The 14,451-nt window shown below is 44.8% G+C and overlaps 1 protein-coding gene across 6 annotated transcripts in view; it reads right to left on the bottom strand.

Moving 5' to 3' along the window:
* The window catches only part of ATP11C (ATPase phospholipid transporting 11C), a 55,332-nt gene that overhangs the window by 27,735 nt on the left and 13,146 nt on the right, over window positions 1-14,451 (bottom strand). For all 6 annotated transcript variants that reach the window (XM_027645252.1, XM_027645247.1, XM_027645249.1 and 3 more), the window contains exons 2-7: window positions 11,202-11,321; window positions 9,114-9,203; window positions 4,919-4,999; window positions 3,819-3,926; window positions 3,086-3,214; window positions 551-654 (exon numbers count right to left, since the gene is read on the bottom strand). In XM_027645252.1, coding sequence (XP_027501053.1) covers window positions 551-654; window positions 3,086-3,214; window positions 3,819-3,926; window positions 4,919-4,999; window positions 9,114-9,203; window positions 11,202-11,321 — 632 coding nt within the window. The remainder of the gene's footprint in view (window positions 1-550; window positions 655-3,085; window positions 3,215-3,818; window positions 3,927-4,918; window positions 5,000-9,113; window positions 9,204-11,201; window positions 11,322-14,451) is intronic.

The raw sequence follows: 14,451 nt of genomic DNA, 5'->3' as shown, positions 1-14,451 counted from the left end.
GAATTTAACGTTTCAGAGGGGTGGTTGCACTCAGGACAGGGAGAAACCACACACCCCCAGGGCCAGGGGTGTCCCTACATGCCCCAGCACATCCCCATTACAGATTGCAACACACCCCAGCAAACCTCCTTCAAAGGATTTAACCACAAAGACCCCTTACTCCTGGAAGCCATTTGGCCCAATGCATTTCACCTGGGAGGTAGAGTGGCTAAGATAATCACATGGACCATTACTACAGCTGAGCTGACAAAAAGAAAGCTCATTACACCATGGCAAGTGCTGCATGATGGAGGTTTTCCTGCAAAGACACTCAGCCTTGAAGAAGTGTGGTGTTGACTTTGCCATTCTCATATGGAAGAAGCCTAGAAGCTTATCACTGCCTTCAGAAACCTTTTGGTCTCAAACTAAAAGAAGATGGCCTTTGCTTTGCTGAATTGTAACTTAGCAGATTCCCCAAATGATGGTGCTGAGGTGTCTGCAGGACATCGGGCAGGATGGACAGGGAGGGATGCAGGAGGGGCAGGGAGGGATGCAGGAGGGGTAGACTCACTTGTAGAGGTCAGGCTGTGGCTGTTCACACTCGATGGTGGCAGTGAGGGTGTCGATGGCTTCATCTGTACAGAGCACAGTGGTATCCCGCACTGCATAGTGAGTCTGGGCAGAGGAGAAAAGGCAGTGTCACCACAAGCCCCCAGCAACAACCCCATCCCCAAGTTTTACACTCTGTTACTTAAAATGTCACCATGCACAGGCTTGTTAGCACCAGCAGTTCACCCAAGCCCTCACCATGCTCCCACAAAGCAGCTGAAGCATCTCTCAGCAAAAGAATGAAGTCACTAAAGCTTAAGAAAAACCATAGTGGGAAGGAGCTGCTGAATATCTCCCAGTAAGACATCTACCAAAATCAGAACATCTTTGGTTGTTCCCTACGGACCTGTCCTGGTTGAGGTGGGGGGAGGATGCAGGTGACCCCTGAAGAAGGGGCTCCTGGGGACCACCTGCCCTGGCTCCTGATGGTAACTAGACACCAGCTCCAGCACCCAGGGATCAGGCAGAGCACAGGCAGACTCCAAGCTATTTTTAGCAGCTGCTGCTGCAAAGGTTCATCTCTCATAATTAACTGGAAAGCCCACAAAGGATCTGCTCGCTGCCTTTCAGGCTCTATTTATAGGAGCTACTCAGAGCTCCAAGTCACGGCGGGCTGCACGGCACGCTGCCTCCATCCATCTTCATAAACAAATTCATTAAAAAGCTTCCTCCACTCCTTACGTTTGCGTCCCCCTCCTTGTGCATCCCAGGGAGCACCATTACATTACACACACTGTAGTCATGGCATCATAAATAGCCACCTTCGTGCCTATTTCATGCAGGTTTTGGTAACCTGCCTGGCTGTTCGTATCGAAAGCAGACACACAAACACACACATCCCTCCAGTACAAATCATAGCTTTTGTGAAGCACAACTTAAAGCTGTTCCTGCAGTGCCCAAGTACCAAACTCAGCCCTTGTGTGGGGTTTTGCATCTGCTGCTCCCAAAACCACAGACACTGTGCAATTACTGAGTGATACTTCAAAGCTGTCTCCTAATCAATTCCACAATCTTTACATCCTGTAGTGTATTTAGAAAACACATGTTCTTTTAGCTAACGTATGACCAAAGATTTGAGCTTCAAAGACAGAGCCCTAACAAAATCTCTTTTATGGTTCTGTTCCAGTTTAACTTAATCAGGCACCTTTCCCATATCTCAACCTGACATGCCCCAAATACCAGAAAAATCTCCACCAGGAAGACAGCAGATATCCATGCAGATGAGGTTTGGTGATTACCCAAGTGTGCTTCCCTCACCCTCTTTTTGCAGCAAACCCTGGTTCCTAATGTTAGACCTATTTCCCCAAAGAGAACTGGCTTTTCTTCAAACTCATCTTCATCTCATCATGAAACAGGAGACAGCTCCCTGTCACCTACAGGAATTTGCAAACCAAGAAAAACACAACACAGTGCTTGATATAGAAACTCAGCATCACACTTACAGACTCACAAGTAACTAAGACCCAAGACTCTGCAAAAGTAATGTGAACTCATGCATATAATACACCTGACAAAAATAAGCAGTAGCCTTTTTAATATGGTTATCTATTTTTAGGCTCAAGCCACTTCAAAGCTCCCACTCCTCTTCACTAGTGGAACCAGTACAGTGCACCAGCACTGCATCAGCTCCTACACAAGTTATCCAGAACCAATTAATAGCCAGCAATAGAGATGAGCCACAAACCCCAGATAACACTTATCAGATCCACAGTGGTATTCCCAATGACTTCAGAGGGTGCCAGAATGAATTATGTAATTTTAAAGTATCTTCCAGTCTTACTACCGCAGCTGCTAGTATCTGTATAAAAAATTATCAAACTCAAGTGCAACCAAATGTTCATGTCTTCTGAGGTATATAAGTTTTTTACTGTTGCTTCTTTCCCTAGATTAGAGAGTAAGAAAAAGAAAATAAACTGAAGAGATTCATCCTGAGCAAGACTAGTATTAAATTTCACTTCTCGCTTCAGGGAAAGGGAGAAAAAAATCCCAGAAGTGACACTTTTCTCATGCTGGTGAAAAATTCCCCAAATGAATCTGGACATACTGCCTGAAAAAGTCCCCAGTTTCACTGGAAATGCTTGGTTAAGTAACAGGCACGTTGGCAGGTACTGGAAAGGGAGCTGAAGAGCTGCAGGCACTGCTTTACTGACGCACCAGACCTCGCAATGCGCGGCTGGAGCAGGGAAGCACTAACATGTTCCTGTGTTGGGCAGTAAAGCAGTGAAGCTGTATTGATAAATATCAATACAATTTGGGGCAGCACCAGCAGAAATGGCTCTTGGAGACAAAACACAGCACAAACAATCCCTGAGGGCTTCAATGCTGACGCACTGGAAGTAGACAAGAGGGAGGAGCTGTTAAATGCAGCCATGCAGCCACAGGGATGGGCTCCATGGGAGTACCCTCCAGTTAAGTGCACCCTTCTGCCATGGAAGCAGTGGCACCTCCAGGTACGAAAGGACCACCTCCCACACACTGCCCCATCCATTCCTGTCACCTTGAAATTGGACTCGCCATCAAGACTTGCTGTAGTGACATAACAGGTCCCATCAATGCTGCTGGAGGCCAAAAATATCAAGTCACAGGGGAAGGTCTCATCTGCTTTCACTTCTACTATGTCACCAACCTAGAAGATAGAAAATATTTACATGAAAAGTCCTCTCAGTTGTTATGAGATGGTTATGATTTAGCTTCTCCCAAAGCCTAGAAGAAATCACCTTGGCTAAAAAGGTAAATTGGGGTTCAAGAGGTGTTGGGTCCTTAAGCATCACCCTACAAGCCCTACAGGGTGATCCAGCCCATCACCAAATCAGAGCATCCACATGGCACAGTTACTGTTTATTTCTCTGCTAAATCTTGATGGAGCAAGAGACTGTACTTGTCTGGAGTGCGGCGTGATAAATTAATGTCAAAGCTAAGTGTACTTTCCTGGTGTCCTTGGGAGAGTTGGAAATAGAAGAGGACTGCCTGTCCTGGAGAAGTGCAAAATGCTGACAGATCTGTCACTTGTCAGCCCCAGTTCAGTTTTTGTGAGACAGCTTTTCAAAAGCAATCAAAGGCAGCTTCACTCCTTAAGCAGGAACAGCTCTTGAAGCATCTCATCTGAAAGTGAGCAGGCTGGGGCACCTCTAACTCAGTACATCCCTCCTCCCCTGCCCCTGTCTCCTTACCACACACACTTTTGTGTTCCCATCAGCTTCAGCAATAACTATATGTGAGTTAACAGTTACCTTGATTTTTTCACTCTCTTTCCGCACTTGCTTTGCATTTTCAACAACGAAGACATTGCTCTTGTTCACTTCGTTGTCAGCTCTGTGCCTCAGCCAGTCCTCGTACCCCTAGGCACACAGACACAGGCAACAAAGCTCATAATGAAGCAAGTAAACTAATGAGAAAGGATGAGTGAGGCTGTAGAGGGACAGATTAAAACAATGAATATATCAAGCGGTCCTCAGACCTCCTTCATGCCTGACAAAACATCAACTGGAGTAGCTCAGACTGAATCAATTTATTTTAAAAGCTTCATATGCATATTTGACAGATTCGGAACAGATTAAAATAACACACAAAAATAATCTATATGCGGGGCAGGCAATGAGCAGCCAAACTACTGTAACACATTTCTATTATTCTCAGCATTGGCAAGAACAGGCTGATAATATGAATAATACACTTAGCAGCCTGTAACTCTTTCCTATGGTAACGCAGGATGAGACTCTTCCTCTTCAGTCTTTACTGGAAGAATAAAACATTGAGATTTGAAGTAAGTAGATTTTTTTCTAGCACTCTCTTTCCGGCCACTGTAGGAGAAACTTCTTTTATTATTCAAATTAGGAAATTTTAAATGGCACATGTGCATATGATGGGAGGAAAAAGGTCTTTTTACACCTCAATATGAGGGAGGATTACATGTGTTCAGGACTAGCTGAGTGGTTGAACAGAACCTGTCCTTTCCACCTACCAACACAGGAGCAGAGCGTGGGCTATACTTGGAGTACATCTCTGCAAAGACCCACAGAGCATTTCTAAAAAGGGAAAAAACATTCAAGTAACACCAGAACTACAGCAATAAGCTTTACTGACCCTCATGGCCTGCTTACAACAGCACATGCAGAGATGCTTTACACTGCCAAAACAAGAGACACCAATAACCACACTCAAATTGCAGTCTCTCTTGAGAAGCACCAGTGCATGTGTCTCACCCTCTAAGAAGGGTTCACCTAACCTACCAGTCCAAGTTGGTGACTTCTGAGTATATTTAAATACATGTTCATCATTTTCTCTACATGTCCTAAAGAGCATCTTCTTCTCCCCACACTGACATCTGTACCTGTTTGATAGCTGTGACAGTGATGACAAAGAAGAGCGGGAGGCCACTGGTCACTGGGCTGGTTGGGGTGTCCACTATCACCTGCAGAGAAAAAAAACACGTTCTGCTGACAGGTAGCAGAAGAAACCAAAACCCTGGTAACGGGGGAAAAAGGGGCTCATCCCACTGGAGGCAAGTCAGAGCCCAGCAGAGGAACAAGGGAAGGAAGGGCCTTGTCCCTGGAAGTGTTCAAGCCAGGTTGGATGGGCCCTGAGCAAACTGATCTACTGAGTGGCATTCCATGGCAGGTAGGTTGGAATTATATGATCTTTAAGGTCCCTTCCAACCCAAACCATTCCATGACTCATTCTACAATTCCAAGGGGCACATGAGAAGGACCAGCACAGGCCTCCCCAGGAGTGCCCTTCTCCATCACAAGGAGACTCCAATACTTGCTCCTGAAGATCATGGAATGGCCTCCGGTGGGAAAAATCCTACCAGAAGCAGCTTAAAGCCTAAATTTGACCTTGCTCTAGCAGGAAACAAAAGCCTGCTGAACAGGCTGCTGGAGATGGGCTAAATGCAACTATTCAAAGGGTGAATGCCAGCAAGCCCACTCCCACCATAGGGTGTGCTGGAGAGGACCACGGCAGAGGACGAGGATGGGGGAGAGGTAGCAGCAATGAATGAAGTGACAACCACCCTCATTCCTCACTGAGCCACAGGAGGGTCCCTTCTCCAGTTTGGCAGTGGAGACAGGGCACATCTGAACCTTAAACCACTTCTGGTTATGAAAGGGAGGACAGTACAAGTAATCTTGAACCACTGACAATTGAAGGTTCAAAAATAACACACATCAGCCCAAATTACCTACTAGATATACTGCAGAATAGAACATGAATATTTAAGTAAAACAGAAATCCATGTTATGTCTTTCAGCTCTCAAATTGGGATTTCAGAACACAATTTAAGCACCATGACTACACAGGGGCCTTAGGGCAGACAGGTGAATCCTTCCTGAGCTCGCTCAGGTACTCGAGCCAGCCCTGTGGCAAAGAACAAGCCCCATCACCATTAAATAAACCTTCAGGCTGTGGGTAACCACTGTTTCTTCTGACTGCATCCAGAACAGCAGAACAGGGAGGAAACAACATAAGAGGAGGACAAGCTGGACCCTTGCCCCACCTTCCAAACCAGGGTACAATAAATTGGCCCTTTTTCCTGCTGTCCTCAGAGAGAACGGGAGCACAAGAGGCAGATGATGAGCTCTGTGGTGAAAGGGATGGGGAAATTCAGCAGAAAGGCTTTGTGTCCCCACAAAGGGACTTTGTCTCTTGTTTTTGCTTCCCTGACACACTCAAAAACAGCAGCATCTGTATATTTATTGTTTCAGACTGCCCATAAAATGCCGTGTTAAAGACAGGACTCCTCTTACTGGCTACGTGGACATTTTTGACTATGAAGTGCTGTACACTGCAATATTACCCTGGACTACTGAACCCAAAGAGAAAAGTCAGAGGATACTGAAGTGGAAGAGATACAACATAAGAAGCAGCCATATAAGTGGCGTATGAGTTAAGTAGCAGGAGGGTAAACTAAGATAAACACCACAAATATTTCCAGGAACACAAAGCCCTGGCTCACTCAAATGGGTGTAAAATGTCTCCAAGAAGAAAGTCTGGTAGAAACCAGACTTTGGAGGAACAACCTCAAGCAAGGATAGTGCCAAGTGTCACACGGACACACAGCACACGTGATGGCTTCTCACTGGGGTGACATCACTGAAGTTTAGGTCAGACAAAAGTTATCTTGCAAAAACTGGACAGGTCTTGGAAATCCAAGAGGAGCTTTGGTTGAGAAGGGCAAAGCAGAGGACCTCCTGCTGCCCAGCAGAAGAGTTTTCTGCACTGGACAAGATGCAGTTGCATGTATTTATGTAAACAAACGATACAATTTCTGTCCACACAAATGCTGTATTATAGATGTAGGAACACAAATATCAGATGAATTCCCTGAAATAAGCAATTTATGTATCTGGAGTTTGCACACCCTACACATCCCACGGCTGGATACTGCTCTTCCGCTCAGTGGCTGGTGGAAGGCTGAGGAACACATCAACAATGAGACAGAACATCAAAGGCAGACTGCTCTGAAGCTATTTTTGAACTGATTTAGGACTTCAACAGCTTAATTTGGATCCACTTAAAAGTGACAAAATCCTCCTGTTACTTAACAGATTCTTCCTAGGTGATTCTTTAGGAGATTGAGAATCACACTTGCAGAAGTCATCCCCATCAATCAAAAGGGACACTTTTCATTCCTGGTACCACCTAAATTAGTTTACTGCCACCAGCTTGGTCTGTCTACAAACACACTTGGGACTTCAGTCACTCCAAACCAATCCCTTCCACTGGGAGTTTCCTTGCAGATTCCTGTGAGTGTTGCAATAGATGAAACAAAGAAACAACTATTTGTATCTGTAACCCCGCTTGTCTGTAACAGGTGTTCCACCCCAATGTACCTATTTTATCTTAGAGAGACAAAAGAGCTTGAGTCACAATGTAATGTTTTCATAAAGGGTTTCACAACAGGTAGAGTAGATGCACCAGGGAATACCCCAAGTGCTGTAATGCTTCACTCCTCATGCAGCAATCATGTAAGACAATTCCATTCATCTGAAGAAACTTAAAGATAAGCACAAACATTTAAGCAATGGTATTTTTCAAGGTACGACCCTTGGTATTTTAAATGGAGTGGCCCCGGTTGCTTTTTAAGGCAAGTGACATCTCCAGAAGCACCCGGGGGGCAGGTGGTTACTCTATACAGCAGCCAGTGGATCACTGCTGTCAGGTTGGGTTTTGCTTGGTTGGGTTTGTTATTTTTTTAATAGACCATGAGGGCTGCTTCCTCATTTTAGAGGTGCTCACAGAACACAGTGAAGGAGGAACAATCAGGCTCTTCTCTCACCTGCACACACCTGTGTCTAAAATGGGCAAGCAGTTAGACTGCAAGCCGCTCTGTAAGTATAATCAAGAATATTCCACGTTCTTCGTGGCCAGAGGGTCAATAGATAAAATGTAATACCGCGTCACTAAGTGGCCAGCTACACAAAAAGGACATCCCGACTCCAGGGCATCGCTTCAGTTCAAGGCAAATTACAAATTGGGTCTGACAAAATGGAGCAACGCCAGCGAAATGAAGAGATGGAGGCAAGCCAGCTGACGCCGGAGTAAATTGGCCTTTCATGTCACACTGCCAGGAAGAGCCGCACACAGCTGTTATCTTGGGATCCCCCGTTTCTGCAGCAACCACCGAAATGACTATAAATCATAACTCTTTACTGTAAGGATAAAGATTTTAGGCACTCGTCTTTCAAACAAGCAGCCTAGGAGAGAGTGATACCCCAGTCCTGAATGACCAAAACCCTGGAGAAGCCACCTAACAGAAGGATCTCTGCAGTAGCCACACAATGCCACTTCATTTGCTGGGGTACAGCTCTGATGCCTATTTTCAGCCCCAGAGCTGAATGTCTGCTGAGACCCAGGCCTGAGGATTTAAAAGGTAAGTGCACTGTGGAGATTCTCTCAAACTCCCTTTGCCCCAATGCATTTTGACAGCTTGCTTTTCTTGGATGACAGAACAGATAAAATGAGTATTCAGGCTTCCCCAGGATTTGCCCCTTAACTCAAGCCACAAAGCAGAGCAGGAAAAGTTCATTCATGTAAAAAATTTGCTGTTTTGTCCATGCATAGCAGCTTCCTGAAACTTCATGTTACTGAATCTCATCCTACGCATTTTCTAAATTCTAAGTACAACCTATCTCTCCTGCTTGCCCTGAAACTCATGATAACTGAGACATACAAATATCATGTTACTTCAGAAAATTGAGTTATGCAACAGAAGTAGTAACTGTGACAAAAAAATAAATTCTGTAGCATCAAGTGTATTTTCACTGGTTGATTGATCTTAACAGCTAGAGTTAAGATGGTTCATCAGTGTTCCAGCAGTCATTCAAACCTCATCTCAGATAGGCCTAGATATTTTAATTATTATTATATACTGGATGGTGTGGTAGAATTATAACACAGCTTCCAACTAAAAAAACCAAAACCACTTATAAGCACAAATAGAGTCAGTTTTGAAGCTCAATTCTTGTTCAAGCTGTGCTTACCATCTGTACCAAAATAAAACCCACTCTCAGCAGCAAAGCTCTTACCTGCACGAGGAAGATGATCAGGAAATAGAAGTTGGCAATTCTTCTAAACTGTTCAAAAAGGTTCTTCGGGAGGAAGTTCCAGAGGGTGTACTGTGGGGAGAGAGGAGGACTCACAAACAGACCAAGGTCTGTGACTGAGAGGGACTAGAGCTACAAAATGGAAAGTATTTGCACAAAAGAAGAAAGGACTTCTCCCTTTAATGTGGCAAGAAGAACCACAGCAAGGCACCTGAGCAGCTCCAGGCAGAGGTCCAGGTCCCAGATCTAAACCAGGAGCATGATGGACCTGGATGCTGAAATGCCACTGAGCTCCTGCTTCAGATTCCAGCTCCAGTTCTCTCTGCTGGAGCAGAGTAGGAATAGTTGGAAGTGCCTCACAATTGCGTGGGCATTTGTGTTTCTTTGCTTTAAAGTAGACAACTATTTTCCTTTTGTCAAAATAACCCAAACCAGACATTTGGAAAACGGTGAAGGTAAAATAAAATAAAAACAACAGGATCTACTTCAGCAGATAACTTCTAGAAAGCCATTTATAGATGTATGATTTCATTAAGAAATAATGCACAGTGGAGATTTTTTTCCAAATTCCCCAAACCATCTTAGAGCTGCTCTTCTGTTAAAAAAAAAAAAACCGAAACAAACAAAAAGCCAACCAAACAAACAAAAAGCCAACCAAACAAACAAAAAGCCAACCAAACAAACAAAAAGCCAACCAAACAAACAAAAGCCATGCTGCCCATACAAATCTGGTATTAGGTCCTGCTTTATTATAATTTTAAGAAGGCTGTTGAATCATTTGCTTTAGAAAACATGGAATTTAAAATGGAATGTAAAATAATGGGTCTAATATCTATCTTTCAATCTGCCTGGAATAAAAAAGAATAAGCAGTCAAGTCTCAAGACCAATATCTACTTAATTATAAAAGAGACTGGTCAGGTAAGACCACCCATGCCTAGCATATATAAATGGAAAAAAAGAGCAAGGACACAACATTCGAAAATAAATCAAGGAAGAACTAAAATTAGTGCTCAAACAAACCATTTGTCATAGAGGGAACAGGAACGGGGGAAAGCGTCCTCGTTGAAGGACCCCCTCTTGCGTGCCAGGGAAACATCAGTGGGAATGCTACACAAGTTAAACATGGCTAGACTTAAAACTTTTTCCCAAAATAAACTCAGACAGCACAGATATATAAAAGCAGATAAGAGCCAAGATGTATAAAAAGAGAAAGGAGAGGGGAAAAAACACTTTACAGCTCAAGTACAGCAAAACTGAAGCTTAAGTGTATGCTGAGCATCATGAATCCTAAGCAATATCATATGTATCCAGCTGTGTTGACAATATGGAATGCCACTTGTTTGATATTTTACTCAAATTGGTTTCAAATCTTTTGAAATAGTTTCATGAATGTCATGGAAAAAAGCTAAGCAGAAGGCAGATGGGTGTCATCACAGTTTTCCACCATAAACAAAAGCGGCATTAATACCATATGAATGTTTCCCCCTCTTCATCCAAAGGGATAAACAGAGCATGGTTATTTTTGTCCTATCTCAAGACAGAAAAATCTCATGGAATTAAAAAAAATAAAATAAAATGAGGAATTGTATTTTTCAGTCCATTTTTAAAATAATTCTCACTCCCTTTTGCAAATCTGATTGCTGTTACCTCATACTGTATTACATCAAATTGTCCTTTCTTCCCAAAGCGAATGCCAGAAAACTTAAAAAAAAAAAAGAAAAAGAAAAAAAAACAAAACCAAAAAACCAAACACACACCACCAAAAACACCTAACCCAGTCCCTCAAAACCGTTGTGTCCATGTGCTTTGCTCTCATCCAGCCTAGAAGAAAGGAACTTGTACAGACCCCCACTGGCATTGATAGGAAGAAAAAAAAAGCCAAAGAGAGTGACTGGAGCTGCATGTAAGGTCCATACCATGCTGCTCCACTTGCAAAGGGACCTTTACATCCAACCCTGAGGAACTCAGCACTTCTCAATTTCAAAAACCACCACCAAATAAAACCTGGGTGAATACAGGAGCAGGGAATACACGTCCACTATGCACCTGGACAAGCAGAGTGAGCTCACCTTGGAGGAGACAATCCTGTTGTCGCAGAACTTCTGTGCCACACACGCCTCTGTTTCTGAAACAGGACGGTGCCCGACCACCACGGTGCGTGTACCGACCCGCTTCTCCTCCCCAGCACACTGTCAGGGCAACCAGGAAAGGGAGAAATTAGCTTTTAACTCAAAAAAATTAATTATCTGTGTTAATAGCTTCCAGCTTCTCAATGCACTCTGCTGTTCATGGGAAATAAGGCAGCTAGAAACACAAAAATTCACTTCTATGCCCCAGTCAAAGCACAAAGAAGAACACATAAGGTCATTTGGCAAAACCAAGGCCATGCTGAGCCTGCAGCCCAACTCTGCTCAGTCATCAGCTCCCAGAACCCCAGCCTGTCACCAGGACAGGTCACTATGTTGGACATCTGTTGCCTATACTTGCAGCCTATACCAGGCAATTTCTCCTTCTTGAAGGAGAATATGTATTCTTATGAAGAATTTGAAATCATAAGGAATATAATTTATCATCCACATATCTTTTCCTAGTTCTGACTTGAAAGTCCTTCAGCTTTGGGTTTATTCATCACATGCAGAACAATGGAAATTGCAGCCTCCTTTACACACACACTCTCCTGTCTAATCCTCAAGTCCATGCAAAATGTCTCACCACCACACTGGTACACATAGACTTTGGATTTAGCTTAAAAAAAATCTACTTCTATTTAAAAGACAGATGCTCATGGAGTGCCCTGGATCTGGCTCCACATCTCGGTTGTCCAAAGGGCTCATCACAGGCAGCTTGTCAAGCTGCAAACAAAACCCAGTTAGAGAAAAGGTGCTCCGAAAACAAACGTGTTAAGACAGCAAAGCCTGGGACTAACTGCTGCTTGAGGAAAGTGTAAAAACCAAAAATTTAAACAACTAAAATAGGTGTACCTGGAGCAGCAACAACTGAATTGATCCTGCCGCACCAGGAGCAGGATCTGCCCAAAGGAAGCAGCTTCCTTCCCCTTGCTCCCCACCCGTGTCTGCAGCATCTTTAATTAAAGAAGTATTTTTACACTATGCCTAAACCTGGTTTGCTGTGCTGACTGCTCTTGCTACAGCCATCCTCAAACCTCCAGCAGCTGATGCTTAGAGCAGAAGACGGAAATTTCTCACAACCCTGCACCATATCCCTGCACCTCCCAACACAGACCCAGTAGCAGCCACCAGCATCCCCAGCAGTTCCCAAACACAGATAAGGCAGGCGCACACTCCCAGCTAGGGAATGCCACCACTCTCCCAGCCCCATCACCACCGCCTGCAGCAGTGAACAGTACATCTTCCAAACTAGAAACTAGACCCAAAAAATGTTCCCTGATGTATCTGCTGCGTTATAGAGGTGGTCTCACCAACCTGCACCCCAGGAGCGAGAGGCAGAGCCATTCATCTGTGCCACTGCAGCACCAGGGGAGTTGAGACAGACTGTCCTGAAGTGTGAAGTCCCCGTCGTGTCCCTGTGAAGGATCTGGAGCCAGGCGTGCCTGGTGAGCATCCCTCCAGCACAGGGAGGAAACGACACCTTCCCCTGCCTGCACCATTGGCAGAGCAGGGGGGAAGGAGCAGGGGTGAGAGTTTGCCAAACACACGTATTAGCATGGAAACCATAAAGTTCTGGTTAAAGCACTACTGGAAAAATATACACGAGCATTTACTGACTATCCACAGTTAGCCACAGAAAGCGTGGAGCACATGAAGCCCCAGAGCAGAGGAGAACCCAAACCCCAGCCTCACCGAGTTAGCACCACTAAATCCTAGGTGGGTTTTCACCCTCATCTCCCTTCAGTTATTTATTGGAAACATCTCTTACAAAGAATGACTGTAACCCCATGTTAACAGTAACACTGTAACTCCACAATGCATCTGAGCCCGCTGCGGTGGCAGGAGAGGGAGAAGTCATCATTCCCTGGTCTGACCAGGCTCCCACCACTCACGGCATTTCATTTCCCACTCCCTCAACCACCCCACGGTGTCACACCATCCTACACCCCACGAGAAGCTGGAAGGTTTCACACCACATCTTTCTCTTCTCCACTTTCCAGAAAGTGAAAACACACCACGATGACGCCTGAGGCGAGAGGTGTTGGCTCAGCACAGCAATTAAAAGCTCTCATTTTGATGAACCCACCTCGGACCTCTCGCTGGGTCGCTAATAGATTGCTACATCTTAATAACAGCTCTCAACGGAGACTTACAGGGAGATTTAGGGAATAACTGCCAGGCTTTGAGGAAAATTATAAAATATGCAGATTAGCAGAGAGAGGATTTAGATTACCTTTTCCAACTGCCTTTCATCAAAAATTTTAATTCTGATGAAAAAAAAAAAAGAAAATATTACTTGGATACAATTCAAACAGCTGTCTCATTGCCTGGTGGGGTTCTGTAAAGCCCAGAGTCCACAGCTCTGCAGTGAGCTGGTGTGGGTTAATGCCAGAGTTTCTCCTGCTGTTTAGAGCCAAGTCTGCCAAAAGGATTATTCAAGAAAATAAACAATTGCATTCCCCTCATATGCACTTTATCACCTCCCTCGGCCTGAGGCGTGGTGTTTGCATGAGTGCTGGGAGAACCAGAGCTATCTGTAGGGATTAGTAGTGTCAGACTGCTCATGACCTCAGGACAGTGCCAGGGGAAGCCACACTGCATCATCCCACCAAGGCCTGACAATGTGGGGATGTTGGTAGATGACCTCAGATCCATCTGCTCTACCATGTCCCTGCAACCCCTAAGAGCTCCCAGCAGCTGGCAGACACACAGCAGCACCCCAGGGGACACTGCAGACACCAGGAACTGAGAGGAAGGAGGGAAGGAGGTATTTTTGAGCAGAGTCACTATCCTGTCTGCATCATCTGCAGACCAGCCTCAAAGATGTGCGCCTCTCCTGCAATATTTCAAGCTTCAGTTCAGGGCTCCTGGTCCACTCCCCCAGTGCCTAACCAAGCCCATCAACGAGTCAATCTTTCAGCAGGCATTCAAACCAGATTTCTCCTGAAGGAGCTCAGCTGGAAGACAACAGCCAAACACAAATCATAAGAGATAAAGATGAGGCTAGCAAGGCTGTTCTGCCAGGAACATCCTTCAAGTTGGCAGCTCACTTTCCGTCTTCGTTCTCCCCCTTGGGCAGGACCAGGAGTCTAGCTGCAGTAATAAATAACCACATCATCACCACCAATGCAGGCACACTCTGTTGCACAGGCAAAGGGCTGCTGCTGCAGCACAGTCCTCCTCAGATCAT

This window comes from Corapipo altera, unplaced genomic scaffold (assembly GCF_003945725.1).
Source record: "Corapipo altera isolate COAL_440 unplaced genomic scaffold, ASM394572v1 65, whole genome shotgun sequence".
Taxonomy (NCBI): Eukaryota; Metazoa; Chordata; class Aves; order Passeriformes; family Pipridae; genus Corapipo; species Corapipo altera.
This window is presented reverse-complemented; position numbering and strand designations above follow the sequence as displayed.